Genomic DNA, 13730 nt, shown 5'->3' with positions numbered 1-13730 from the left:
ATCACCGTGAAGTGTTCGCCTCGGTGATTTAGTAGAGAGCGACGGAGGCTCGAATGCAGACTGCATTGGAGGGCAACCCCCCATATTACATTAGTGGAAGCTTTAAAACGGGTCGGTTTTCTGTGTTTCTCGTCCTGATGAAGAATATCGTGTTATATGAAGTGAGGACCGTCGTTTAACCGTTTCCTCTGGTTGAAAGGTAAGATAGCATTACTGTTAAATGGGGTTTGCGTTCATTAAATGCGTCTAGCTATAGCTACGGGTCATGGTTTTAATCTGGTTATATAGCTAGCTTAGCTAAAATGAGCTTGTATTTGCTGCTAGCTTTAAATAAGGTTGTTTTGTGTGTTTAAGAAGCATTTATGCTGGTTTTAACCGTTACGTTAAACGAGATCCAGGTCTAGAGTGGGCTAATCTCGATATGTTAAGTAAAGCTAACTAGCTAACTATAAAAGCTAAGCTTTTAATGGGGGGTTTGTGCTATTTAAAGGTTAGCTAGCTAGCTAGTTAGATAGTTTTGTTAGTAACGCAGACTAAAATAATGAGGTGTATGTTGTAGATTTGTCTCGATAGTAATTAAGCCATTTGGCTGGTAGACTGACTGTGTTGTGTGTGTGTGTATATATATGTGTGTGTGTGTGTGTATATGTGTGTGTGTGTGTGAGAGAGACTGTGGTCTCCAGCCGTTACAGCAGGCTGAGCAAATCACGGTTTATCGTTGCAGAGAGACTAAGCTAACCTAGGTTTGGCTCAGGCTTAGAAAAATGCCTGCTTTTCTCTTAAACACACTCACAGTGATTACAGGACTATTTGTTTATGTATATATGGGTTATATATGTAGCTATGTGTGTAAGAACTTCTCTCCTATGGCCGTACGGCCGCCCCCCGCGGTCAGAGCCTGTCTCGGGGAGGCTGGATGGGGGGTAGTCCCGTAAAGGGCTGTGTGTGGAGGGCTGGTGAATGTCATTACCACAGCGGAGGGGGGAGGGGGAGCTCTGGCTGTGAGTAAGCTCCAGTTGTAGGAGGGGGAGGAATGTCTGTCACTTGCAGCTACATTTGTGTGTGTGTGAGTCATTTTTTTCTGAAGCTCTTGAAAGATGTGGTGACGACAAATAAATCACGAAGGCTTTCAACTCCAGATTGCTGCTTTTTGACATTTAGCTATGCTGCTGACATTTTTCTACACACACATATGGCAAAGCATTTTAGTCCTCAGTCCCCCATCAGATTTTACAAGTAAAATCTAAAAACTAGCCATAGCTAATTTACTGACAGAAGCTCTCATTTTAGATATCAGCTATACAATTTTCATCAGTATGTATTCATGTTAATGTCATCATTGATTTACATGAAATTTTACACTCATCTATAATTCTAATCATTTTTAGTACTTAAGACAAGTAAAAACTCAAGTTACACATCTTAATCTGTAATTAGCCAGATGTCAACACTATAACTAATTCTAAAAAAAATCCACATTCTGACTAGTATATACGTTGCTAATTAAAGATAATTCAAGATTTACATTAATCTGCATTTAGAATATTTGCTTTCTTAGATGTCTATAATAAAATTTAGACCAGAAAAATATTGTATATATTGCAGATATCTACACGTATTTTTGTCTACACTGTAATTCTGACTAATAAAAAGTCCAGCTCTACTTATCTGTAAATTTATCCTGATTAGTAACAACTAATATCAAGATATTTTTATTAATATGTATTCAAGTTAGTATGTCACAGTTGATTTACATGAAATTTAACATTTATCTAACTATAATTATAATCATTTTTAGTACCAAAGACTAGTAAAAACTCCAGTTACAGATCCTAATCTGTAATAAGCTACTATTAGCTACTATAAATTGTAGGAATTCCAGATGTTCACACTGTAACTAATTCTGAATAAAAAAAAAATCCAGGTCCACATTTTAGTATATAGCTGCTAATTCAAGATAATTCATAGCTAGCAGTAATGGGCATTACGGATATGTACTTTTTTAGATGTCTGTAATACAATTTAGACTAGAAATATATTGTATACTTGTACTAGATAAAAATTCCAGTTGCAGATTTCCACACTTATTTTTGTCAACACTGTAATTATGACTAATAAAAAGTCTAGGTCTGTGAATTTATCCTGATTAGTGACAACTAATATCAAGATATTACTAATATAATTTTGAGGAACTTAAAAATTTAAGATATGTGCAGTTTTAGACCACAATGATATATTCTATAAGTTTTGACTAGGCAAAATATTATACAACATAAAACTCAAATTACAGACCTCTGTAATGTACTTTTTAGTACTAGAAACACTAATTTCAAATATCAGTAATTACCTAATTGATACTAATAATATCAGATCTGCAGATCTGTAACATTGTCTGAATATACATACTACAACATTTCCATAATGTAATTTTGACTAATTACATTATCAGGAATACTTATCCCTAATGTCATTTTTACTCCAGTTAACAGATATCTATAATTACTTTTTATTGGTAGAAATTGTTATTCCAGATATTTAAACTGTAATTCTGACAATAAAAAGGGGTATATAAACACACATTGATTTAAAATATCTATATTGTAGTTTTGACTAATTGTAATGTGCATTTTCAGATAAGGTTTAGATCTATATAATATAATTTTAGATACCTAAAATTCACGTTTTGACTAGTAATAATAGTGTTATTAGTGTGATAGTGTTTTAATGTATTGTTATTAGTTTAATAGTGTTATTTTTGTGATATTTAAAACTTCTGTCTTTTCTACCAGTCAGAATTATAGTAGACATGTCTGTAATTACAATTTCTACTAGTAAAAAGTTATATCTGTAGCTGGCGTTTTTTACTAGAATATTCTGTATAAATAAATTGTAACATAAGACTAGCCAAAACTCAAGTATATGTAGTCATGGTAATGTGACTAGTGGGCATTACACTGCAGATATGTCATGTTGGTAGTATGACCATTCAAAATGTCCTAATAGATCTGTAGATCTAATCTGAAATTACTACTAACTAAATACTAACTATACTAAATATTTCATAGCTGATCTCTGAAATTAGTGTAAACTATTTAAAACTACATTACAGATTGTGAATTTATAGTGTACTTTTAGACTTAAACGCTTGTTTGATGTTAGGCTTAAAAGGATTGCCATATAGACAAGACACATTCTAATCTGTATTCAAGCTCTAAAGCCAATAGGATTGTTTTTTGGTTTTCTGTAAAATGTTAGACATAGTCCATTAGTTTCAACTTGGCTTGCGTGTTTAAGCTGAACTTCGCTGATGTGATTTTTGGGTAAAAGCATTTAGAACCTCAAAGGGAAACACGGAAATACTGTAGTCTCAACAACATTTGTTTTGAGTTCCCTGGAATCTAGTCCAGTTTCGGTGTGGGGTTGGTTATGCAGAGGATGCCCAGGACAGTTGGGCAATAATATCCAAAAATATTTGGCTGTCAACTCTCAATTCCCGCCTGAGGATTTCCCTAGAACTTAACATAACACATAGAGTCAAAGTTGGCTTTTCTTGGGAAAACGTGTTGGAAGAATATGTATTCTAGATACTTTACTTTTTTCTCCTCTCGAAAACAATAGTAGGTCAGAGTGCGGTGGATCCAGCTGTCATCTGGAAAACTGGGCTAGAAATACAGCTAACGTCATTCATGGATGTGGTGCAATGTTTTCGTTTTGTGGTAATGACTGTGTGTTGCACTGCAGCTAACACTGCCATTAGTCCTCCATGGCTTTTAGGGCAGCGAGAACTGTAATGGAAATGTAAGGCAAATTTTGAATGTTCTACTCTGGGCACTCATAATCAGTATAAGAATTTGTTTAATAGCAGTCAAATGAGGAACCTATTTTATGGAGAATCATAATGCAGAAAACCTTTTATATGCACTGATTTCTTTATTCAGGAAATACTTCTGAATTCAGCACAGAAATAAAAAAATCATGAAGCTAATGCAATCTTCAAACGTCTCTTTTTACAGAATTCTCCTAAAAAAGCTTGAAGTTCAGACCTGATTGACAATGATTCACAGCCTTTAAAAGCCCTCTGTTTCTGAGTGTCAGCCAGCCCACTCCCTGTTATTGAAGATCAGTTCTTGATATCCCAGTCAAAGAAATATGGCTCTGGTCCAGAACACCCGACCTCATCTTGACAAGGACCACTCTCTCCACAGAGTGCCACTAAAAAGGCTGATGCGAGAGAAACCATTAGAAGCAGCCCCCATAAAGAAACGAGTTATGGCTGCCCTGAACTTGTCCTGCAAAAAAGAGCCGGCATTATTATCCCCATCATTGAAGCCCGTCATAAAGACTGAGAATGTGGAAAAGATCTCCTCGTTTCTGGGCTGCGGCCGTGAACTCGGCTATCACCAAGACTCCAAGATGAAAGATGGGCAGGAGAACGCTTTAGACCTAAGCCCAGCCTTGAGGCACACCCTGGCCCAGTTCACTTTGAGCAGCCAGTGCTCTCTAGGTGGCCCTGCTGCGTTTTCTGGCCAGCACAGTCAGGATAAGCTCGCCCCTCTGCTAACCCAGGCCAATGTGGGTGGGGGCCCCCTGCTGGTGCCTCCAGACAGCTCCACGGACCTTGTGGTGTGCAATCTGGAAGGCGAAACCATCTCTTGCTTCTCTGTGGGTGGTGAACTGCGTCTTTGCTTGCCTCAGGTGCTAAACACAGTCCTGCGAGACTTCTCGCTTCACCAGATCAACTCAGTGTGCGACCAGCTTTACTTGTACTGCTCTCGCTGTGATGCCTCCCAGCTGCAAGTTCTCAAAATATTGGGAGTCTTGCCACCCGGGGCACCCTCTTGTGGCCTCATCACACTCACCGATGCCCAGCGCCTCTGTAACACACTGCTACATCCAGGTGAAAGCAATGCGCCGGCTGGGGTGCTCAAGGGCCACTCAGTTGGAGAAGATGAAGAGAAAGAGGCTGAGGAAGGTGGAGCCTTCTGGGTGGAGCACCAGTGCCTGGGGAAGTGCCAAGGCCTGTTTGTACCTCGTTTCTATGCAAGCCCTGGCTCCCCCTGCATCCGCTGCTCGCAGTGCCGCCGTCTCTTCTGCCCCGAGCGCTTCGTCATGCACTCGCACTGGCAGCCTGACAAGCGCACATGCCACTGGGGTTTTGACTCAGCCAAGTGGGCCTGCTACCTTCAGCTTGGGCGCAGGTACCAGGGGGCAACAGAAGAGGCCAGGCTAAAGCAGCTGCTGGAGACGATGAAGATGAAGTTCCGCGGCATCCCGCTGGAGGCCAAGCTGCCACATCTGGTAAGTGTATACATGTTTACACAGTTTGTTTAGGGAATAGAGTGCTTATTGGAAAAAGCTTAACCGATAAAGGCAACCACCACTTGCTCGCATATACACAGTCGCACTTAAAAACAAAGTTTCTGAATGGTCATTGTATTGAACCTTTGCTTTATCCTATTTAAAAAACACATTCATTAAAGAACCACCTATTTCCTGATTCTTAAGAAATACAGATATGGTTCTTCTGTGACATTGCTACTGACCTTACATGGTTGTAATTCATAGTAGTTACAGCATAATAAGCCTTAATAATATCTATATAAATAAAAAAAGAGGTTAAGTATCTGAAAATTTTGGATTATGTCCTGCTTAGTTAAAGTGCTGTGAAAATCTTAATTCTGATTTTTCTGTGTCACGCTAGAGAATACTGTATGCAGTTTTTGAGATAATGACATTAACATGACATGACATTAAAACTTTCTGTAGGTCTGTGTACAGTTTTTTGTGGCTCAAAACTCTCCCTATAGAAACAAACTTTCACAGCAAAACAATTTGGAGCAGAAAACTGGGACATGTGCAAGGGGGGTGGCTTTTGTCTCCATAGCCGACTGTAAGTTAAACAGCAAACTTTGCCTTGTGCTTGGTAAGCTGGAGCCAGACCGTGTGTGTGCTAAGAGCAGGCTTTTCCCCCAGAGGAAGCTGCTGGACACAGTTCAGGCAGGGTCGCCTGGCTCTCAAGCCCTGACTGACAGAGTCTGCACAAACAGCAGGAACCACGGCAACAGGGCAGAGAAACAGAGGAGAGAATGAGTGGGAGGGGAGTGGGCGGGAGAGAGAGGAAAAAAAGACAGATGAGGAAAGAGTGGGAGACAGGGAGCGAAAGAGAAAGAGAGAGAGCAAGCAATAGAGGCCAGGGCAGTCAGTCACATGTGCCTAAAGCCTGCAACTCCCCTTCGGGGCCCAGCATTCACCTCGCAGGACCTGCCTCCCAGCCAATAAAAACGCAAAGCCTCTGCCCCGGCCTCCCCTGCAGCCAATCAGTGTTCAGAACTCTCCTGTCGATTCCCATCTCATTATATAATGGTAAGCCAGAGACTAAACAACAGAGGCCGGCGACTGTACTTCTGGGAAAACAGGCCTGCGTCTCTCGTCGCAGACACCACTCCTACTTTGAATGAAATATTGAATGCGGTCAGTCTGTGACAGCCTAATCAGTACAGCCAGAAGACTAAACAAGCGGAAAAACAAGCAGAAAACTAAAACAGTTTTTTTTCCTTTTTTCTTACTCAGGTTTTTCTTACTGAAGATATATGCTATAACCTCAGGTTCAAACATATTATGAATTATAATGAGAGCAGACAGATGACCTTTAGACTTGGCTTTCTGCCAGAGTATAGGAAGAAGCAGTGCTTATTTTTGTCCCAGCCAGATAAGAGATGGAATTGTCTGGATTTTTTGACACAAATAGCAACGCCCTGTGATAAAAGTGTTGCGCCGCTGTAGGTTATATCCTATCAGGTGCCAGAAAGTTGGAATTCTTAATAACCTAATTATGCTCCTGCAGTGGTCTTAGTCATGATTTGATCATTAATGTTTTATTTTAGCGCTGTAAAAAGCCGTAGGCTTTTAAAGTATGTGGACCCATACTTTATCTTTTCACACATTTTATGTTAGTTTTACTGGTACCAAATAATAAAAAAATAAAATGGTTTATACAATTTTCCCAGTGCCTCACTAAACATAACTAATTAAATAATAATTAGTAAAACACTTTTTGTAAAATATTTATTTTAAATAATGATGTGTTAAAAACCTCTATCACTAATGTGGATGTATATGTTTTTAAACCTACTTACCTACAGACACTCAGACAAAGCTTTTCAGACTGTGTCAAAGGAGAACACAGTTAATGGTTATAGAGACATGTCTCGTAAAGTTGAGTTAAGGCCATGGCAGGAAAGGCTAATTGATCGGACCCGTGGGCAGGTCTGGCGCGACTGAACTATTTCAGCGAGGTCACTGATAAGAGCGCTCTACTGCTGGGAGAATGACTGGACTGCTTGCGTCACATGTTGTAAATAACTGTGTGGAGCCCTCATGTGGCGAGAGCCACGTGACAAGTCCCAGACTCACAGACACAGAGACACACATACACACACACACACACACATCCTGGCTCGCTCAAGAGTCGTCTGGAGTCCTTACACATGACTTCACACACAAATGCTTTGCAGCAAAAAAATGTTCAAACCTGCAATGCCTGTTAAGTTTCCAGGAGACATAAACTAAATCATTCCGGTTGTCAGCGCACGATAACAATCTAAGTATCTGCAAGATTGTGGTTTCAGATAAAACTGTCCTAGGGGCAAAACATTGTGTTTTTTGAATGAACTGCAGTGTGTGTACTTATACATCAGCAGAAGTTGATACACTGCATATAGAAAAACGTAGTTGTTGTCCTCCTCAAGTGTGTAGCTTTAGTTCTGGCTTTGCCCAGGGCTATTGAAGTGTGTGCTAGGTACAGTGCCTGGTAAATTTAATTAAACCACACCATGTTCCTGGCGGTTTACATAAGACACTTCCATTTTTCCCCATTTCACCCTCATTCACGCATGCTACCCTGGCAGTAGACAGAAAGAGAACATGACAGGGCCACCAGGAGCTCAGTGTGCCTTAAGGAAACATTCAGAACCACCTAGCTAATCCTGCCTCCATGCTGCGCCACGCTGTACTGACATACTATCCCTGTTTGTGTCCTGCAGGAGACGGCCCAAGTACAGGAGGGATTAAATCTCTGTGCTGGGAAAGAGAAACTGTGTGAAATTGGCTTGGAGGGAAAGGTAGTGCACTCACCTGCAATAAACTTTGTCTGTGCCCTACACTGCATTTCCTCATAGACACGAAACCAGACCAACGGGTTCTTTTTTGTCTCTCCCATGCAGGCAGTGCCTTTGCCCGCCCATGTGTTTGACCCGTGTCTGCTTGCCGGTTTGAAGGAGGACCCCAGGCACCATGAGCTCATGTGGCAAAGGTACAAAAAGCTTATTCATGAGCATTCACATGGAAATGTGTATTTTCATTAATTTAACTGCTAATAATAGAGGGCTGCTGAACCTTGAGTCGTTGAACTTTAAAGATATTGAAGATACTGTTTTGCTGTTGTGTGAATGCAGTAAAAGCATACAAGTTCTGCTTATTAAAGTGGATTTAAATGTTATATACTTTACACATTTAATGTAAATATCAGTGCTAATTAGCAGGTGTCCCTAGTAATAATGGTTAATTCTCTGTTTCTTTCCAGCTGGTACCTTTACATGCATGATAAGCTGGCTAATTCCAACATGGCTCCAAGTTCTGGCTGTGGTGCCGAAAAAGATGTGGAGGCATTAAGAGTGGAGATGCTGGGAAGCCTGCTCAAACATGGCAGCAGCCAGGATAACAAGACACTGGCGCACAATGGGGAAGAGACTGACCCCAAGGCATCTGCCACCTCAGGTCTGTTATCAGGCAGTGCAAGTGCACAAGTGTATGTCAGATGGCAGTACGTGTGATTGAGATTAGATTTTACCTTAAACCATTTTTTTCATTCTCCAGGGCGGAAAAAAACAAGTTGCTTTTCTGGTCAAACGCAAAGCAACAGTCCAGACGAGTGGCCGCGAGTTTCCATAGAAACGCCCGTGTGCGAGAAGTCTTTCAGTGGCGGTCTTGAGGAAAACAAGGACAGCATGGTGGTGGAGGTGCTTCAGATGTACAATGCTCAGCATGAGAAGCTTCAGTCAACCCTCCGCAGGCAGCAACAACTGGAAAAGGTTTGCACTATATTGAATTTAATGTGCAATATATATATTTTTTATTATTTTACGACTGTATTGTTCCACTGATCTAAAGCATAAGAAAATAGCATAATATAATTACACCCTTTTAATGTTTTAAAAATGCTAAATAAATAAATAAAACATATGTTAAATAAATGCTTATGTCCATACATTGTATGATAAGTTGATATCATCAAAATTATCTTGACAGACCTAAGCCTCACACAACACAGCCATTCAGAGTCTTTCAACAAATTTAATCACACTCAACACAGAACCCAATTGGATTGTGTGCAGTACCTGTTTGTGACTGATGGGACTAATTGCTAGAATGGTTCCCCCATTAACACTGCTCTCCAGCTTTCTCAACCATCTGAACTGTTCTTTCTGCACATTCACCCTTTTTTTTACTGGAAAAACCTCATTACACTCGAGTGTATACGTGTGTTTACCGGGTCAGCGTGTGCTGAGCCTTTTTCCATGTATTTCATTGAGCATAATGCACCTGAGTTTGCCCTAACCTCCTTTTTGCCCTTGGGAAGCAGGAACTGCAAGCGCTGCGCAGGGACGAGGTGGCAGAACAGCGCCACCTGCATGGCGAACTGGAGGTGGTGCAGACGGAGCATGCACAAAAGCTGGGGGAGGTGCAAGAGGAGCAGAGGAGGCTTAAGTGCAGGCTGGAGCAGCTGAGGCAGCAGGGCTGCAGGTGCAGAGAGCAGCAGGGGGGCGAGCGACAGCAGGAGAGCCATTACGCAGCACAGGTAGGACACGTTCACACCTCATACCCCCTATAGATTATTACTGACACCTGTCGTCTGTCAGGGTTAGGGGGAGAGCAGCGCATCCAAAAATATTGGCCTTAATGCAATTGCGTATTCATTAGTAAAAGTGCGAAAAAACATTGTTTTCAGTAGCCTGTATGTGCCATAGGTAAATATGTTCAGAATGCTGCGTTGTGTGAAACATTCTGCCCCCTGCTGGAAAAGCAGAAATATTTTTCAGTGTTTAATGCAGGGGTGCCCCATCTCGGCCCTCTAGGGACTTGAACTAGCACAGTTTGGCTTTTGTTGCGTCTCACACATTCCAGATTAACCCAATACTTGTCCCATTAAACCCTTAGTTGTAACCCTTCCAGGGCAATTGTAGAAATGCAGATTCTAACACAATAAAACATTGGTCTTCATAAGTGGAAATTACCTAGTTTCAGTTGTTATATTAGATACACTGTAACATTAGAGTAATATCGTGTTGGAAGTGCAGTCATAAATCTGTGTATATACAGTAGCACCATTGAACAAATGTGAAATGCATTGGCTAACTTATTAGATAATTGCTTAACAGGTAAAAAAGCAGTAAATTACATAACATTTAAAAAGCATAATTAGTGACAGTATTAACTTAATACATTTTTTTCTCTTAACTGATCCTGTTCTTATGTTTTTGCATATCTATAGTTATCAGAGCTGCGTAAGAGGCTGGACCGTGCTGAGGAAGACCGGGAGGAATTGCAGGAGGAGCTCCGCAGGGAGAGAGAAGCCAGGGAGAAGCTGGAGCGGACCATCGCTGAACTCAAACAGCAAATGAAAGAGTCTGTACCAGGATCTCCACTGGACAGCCCCTTGTCAAGCTCTTCTGATGCACTGATGTCTCCAGCTCCATAGTCCAGCGTTCAGATCAACCAACAGCATCACATCTTTATAACTCTGACCAAGTTTTGTGTTGGGACACTTTATTGGCCTTGTAATTTCAAAGCCAAATTTGCTTTTTATCATAGTTGGCGACATGGCCAAAGCCTCAAATCTCACTGATTTGTGTAAGGCCTTTATAAAGAAAACGTTACTGTTTCACGCAACACATTATGTGCGCACAAATATAACAACAGTATATTAGGTTACTAGTCTGTTCTGTAATACAAATTTGATCATAAGGAGCATTAAATGCTTTTTACTGCAATCTCCTTTTGTATTTAGGTTCTCGCACACAAATAGAAATCTTTAGTGTGCGGGAACACAACAAGAATTTTTTAACCTGCACGTGTGTAATCCGCACCATTTATTATTAGTCAGTGCAATGACTACTGTTAGAGAAAAAAGATAAAATTGAAATATAATTGTTATAAAAAAATAACATGATATATTGTTTATAAAAAGTATTTATTGTTTTATTGACAAATGTTATGTGAGCAAAACCTTTGTAAATCTATACATACTTAAAGGTACGCTAAGTATTTTTTTTTGTTTTTTTTGCCGTTTCACTCACAAACCACATAGGCCTCGTAATGACAAGCTGCTAGTATTGCCACTTGCCACATGACTCGTCGTGACCTAGGAATGGCAAGAAACATTCAGAATTGCTCTGTCCAGTGCAAGAATAACTGGGAAGCTTTGCAGCTTGTTGCCATGTAACATTCCATACTCCTGCCGTTTAAAGGCACATCCATTTTTCATAACACTCTGTAACATTCAGTTTTAATAGAGAATTTTATTTGGTGTACCTTTAAGTTGTCTTTTCTTTGCGAGATGCATTTACATTTTACGTATGTATGCACAGTTTGAATGTACAATATGTATGCATGTATGTATGCTAAAATATAACAGTTAACTGAGTTTACACCATGGTATGGATTAAAAAAAAATAATGTATATAAATGTTTTGTAAACCATTTCTTATGAATGTTGTACATCCTCTCAGATTTTCTGATACTTTATGTTCTTATTGTTTTATTTCTTTTTGAGCTTTTACAAATTAACATGTTAGTTTATATTAGTAAAACAGAAAAGATATAAAATGCTCTTTATATTCTCAATTTGCTAATAATCACAGGAAATTATATCGACCACTGTATATCACATTGTGTCATAAGTACAGATAAACAGGGTTTACTTAACATATGCCATGAGATGAGAGCGACATGATGAGAGAACTGATTTTCTGATTGTAGGCTCTCTTTTTGACAATCAGAGGGAATATCTTCAATTCCTTGGACATAAACACTTAAGAATGAGCTGATGATGAAATTGTTGCTACCTCAGGTGAATATATATATATATATATATATATATATATATATATATATATATATATATATATATATATATATATATATATATGAGCTGTGTATCTGTGTTTCTTACAGTATGGACTGAATAAGAAGATGGGAGTATTTTGGCAGTCTGAGCTCTAATTACCTCTGTGCTGTTTCTATGCTGCTTTATGGGCTAAGTGTTACTGGCTTCTTCATGCGAGCTGACCGAGAGGTGCATGTATAATATTAAACACACAAAAAAGGATGTCCCTCATAAATATGCTGAGTATTTCTTTACCCACCTTTTCACAGTGTGCTAATGTTTTATTGGGTTCCTTCCTGAAGCCATTGCTTGTGTCTGTATGGTACGAGATGACACTTTTTGTCCTACCTCCACCTGTGATTAAGCCACATTGTATCACCGCAACTTTGTGTATGTCAGTTCATTTGCATTGATATTCTCATTTATTGTTGGGGTTAACAATAAAACCTATTCCTATATGTCACTCATTTATTATTTTACACAGCTTCTTAGTCTTTGTAAAGTTATTTACAGAGGTAGCCAGCTAGCAGTTAAATATTATTTGGGTTAATATCATGTAATTTGTTATGTCTGCAGTAAACAGTGGGGATTTCTCTGAATGAACACATTACAAATATAAATTAATGCTACACTTTACAGTACTTTTTGTACATTTTGACTAAGCTGGGGAAAGTATTATATATAATATTAAAATATTATTCATATTTAAAAAACTGAAAACCTTTTATTTTAAAGGCACAGAATTCTATTAAATGACCCATAAATATCATAATACAGGGAGATGATAAATCCTTTAATTAACGTCTGGGGTTACACATAAGGCCCATTCCCTTCCTCTATACTCTAATCTCCCACTCACTCTTTATAACAATACTAACCTCCTCAACCTAACAGCAAAGTTATTGTGGCCGTTTATGATCCAATCAGCATTAACAGCCACAGCAGCATAGCTGTTAGGTGCAGAGATGTATAGTAAAGAAGTAGAACTATTCCACTACTGTACTTGAGTACTAAAATACTCTATCTGTACTCTACTGAAGTTATTTTTTCTCCTACTTCCAGTTTTTTTACTACATTCATTGAGTTTAATTATTTTACTCTGATACATTATTTATGTTCTGCATCATTACTTGTTACAATTATGAAAAAAATGATCTGAATAATTCCAAAGGTCACAGACTCTGATATTTCGTTTGATTGCGGTGCACATTCACTGTGGCATTGTTTCGATAATCTTCTGCAATATAACAAGATTTATTTCAATCTAGTGTCGCTTTAATTTTTATCAAGATCTGGCAGTGTTGATGATGGTAGAGTCTGACCGCTGCACAAAGCCAAAGATGAGGTGAGGTTAATGTCTGGACTCTGTCGTGAACAATCCATGTGTGAAGATGATGATCTTATGCTCCCTAAATCACACTTTCACAATTCCAGCCCCATGAACCCTGGCATTGTCATCTTGGAATCCATTGATGGAATAACCTGGTCTATATTCAGTATATTCAGGTAGTCAGCTGACCTCATTCTTTCAGCACATACTGTTGCTTAATCTAGACCTGACCAACTG

General features: G+C 39.3%; 1 protein-coding gene across 4 annotated transcripts; it reads left to right on the top strand.

Annotated features, from left to right (window-relative positions):
- On the top strand, nucleotides 1-12621 carry skilb (SKI-like proto-oncogene b). Of its 4 annotated transcripts, none has more exons than XM_049462951.1 (8): nucleotides 2-199; nucleotides 4014-5298; nucleotides 8043-8120; nucleotides 8223-8311; nucleotides 8582-8775; nucleotides 8875-9089; nucleotides 9638-9856; nucleotides 10550-12621. In XM_049462951.1, the coding sequence occupies exons 2-8, from the start codon at nucleotides 4150-4152 to the stop codon at nucleotides 10754-10756; spliced, it is 2151 nt and encodes a 716-aa protein (XP_049318908.1). In that variant the 5' UTR covers nucleotides 2-199; nucleotides 4014-4149; the 3' UTR covers nucleotides 10757-12621. The 4 variants fall into 4 exon arrangements, with proteins under 4 accessions (XP_049318913.1, XP_049318908.1, XP_049318917.1 ...); XM_007232678.3 differs by having other exon boundaries at nucleotides 4-199; nucleotides 9641-9856; XM_049462956.1 differs by lacking the exon at nucleotides 8043-8120 and having other exon boundaries at nucleotides 1-199.
- Nucleotides 12622-13730: the final 1109 nt, after the last annotated feature.

This window comes from Astyanax mexicanus, chromosome 1 (genome assembly GCF_023375975.1).
Source record: "Astyanax mexicanus isolate ESR-SI-001 chromosome 1, AstMex3_surface, whole genome shotgun sequence".
Classification (NCBI taxonomy): domain Eukaryota; kingdom Metazoa; phylum Chordata; class Actinopteri; order Characiformes; family Acestrorhamphidae; genus Astyanax; species Astyanax mexicanus.
Note: the sequence above shows the minus strand (reverse complement) of the source record. Positions and strands in the feature narration are given on the sequence as shown.

Excerpts from the sequence above, each read along its gene's own strand:
- skilb (XM_049462951.1), top strand. The coding sequence starts at position 4,150 with ATGGCTCTGGTCCAGAACACCCGACCTCATCTTGACAAGGACCACTCT. Across the intron at positions 9,090-9,637 it reads GGCAGCAACAACTGGAAAAG|CAGGAACTGCAAGCGCTGCG; the intron begins GTTTGCACTATA and ends GCCCTTGGGAAG. Across the intron at positions 9,857-10,549 it reads AGAGCCATTACGCAGCACAG|TTATCAGAGCTGCGTAAGAG; the intron begins GTAGGACACGTT and ends GCATATCTATAG.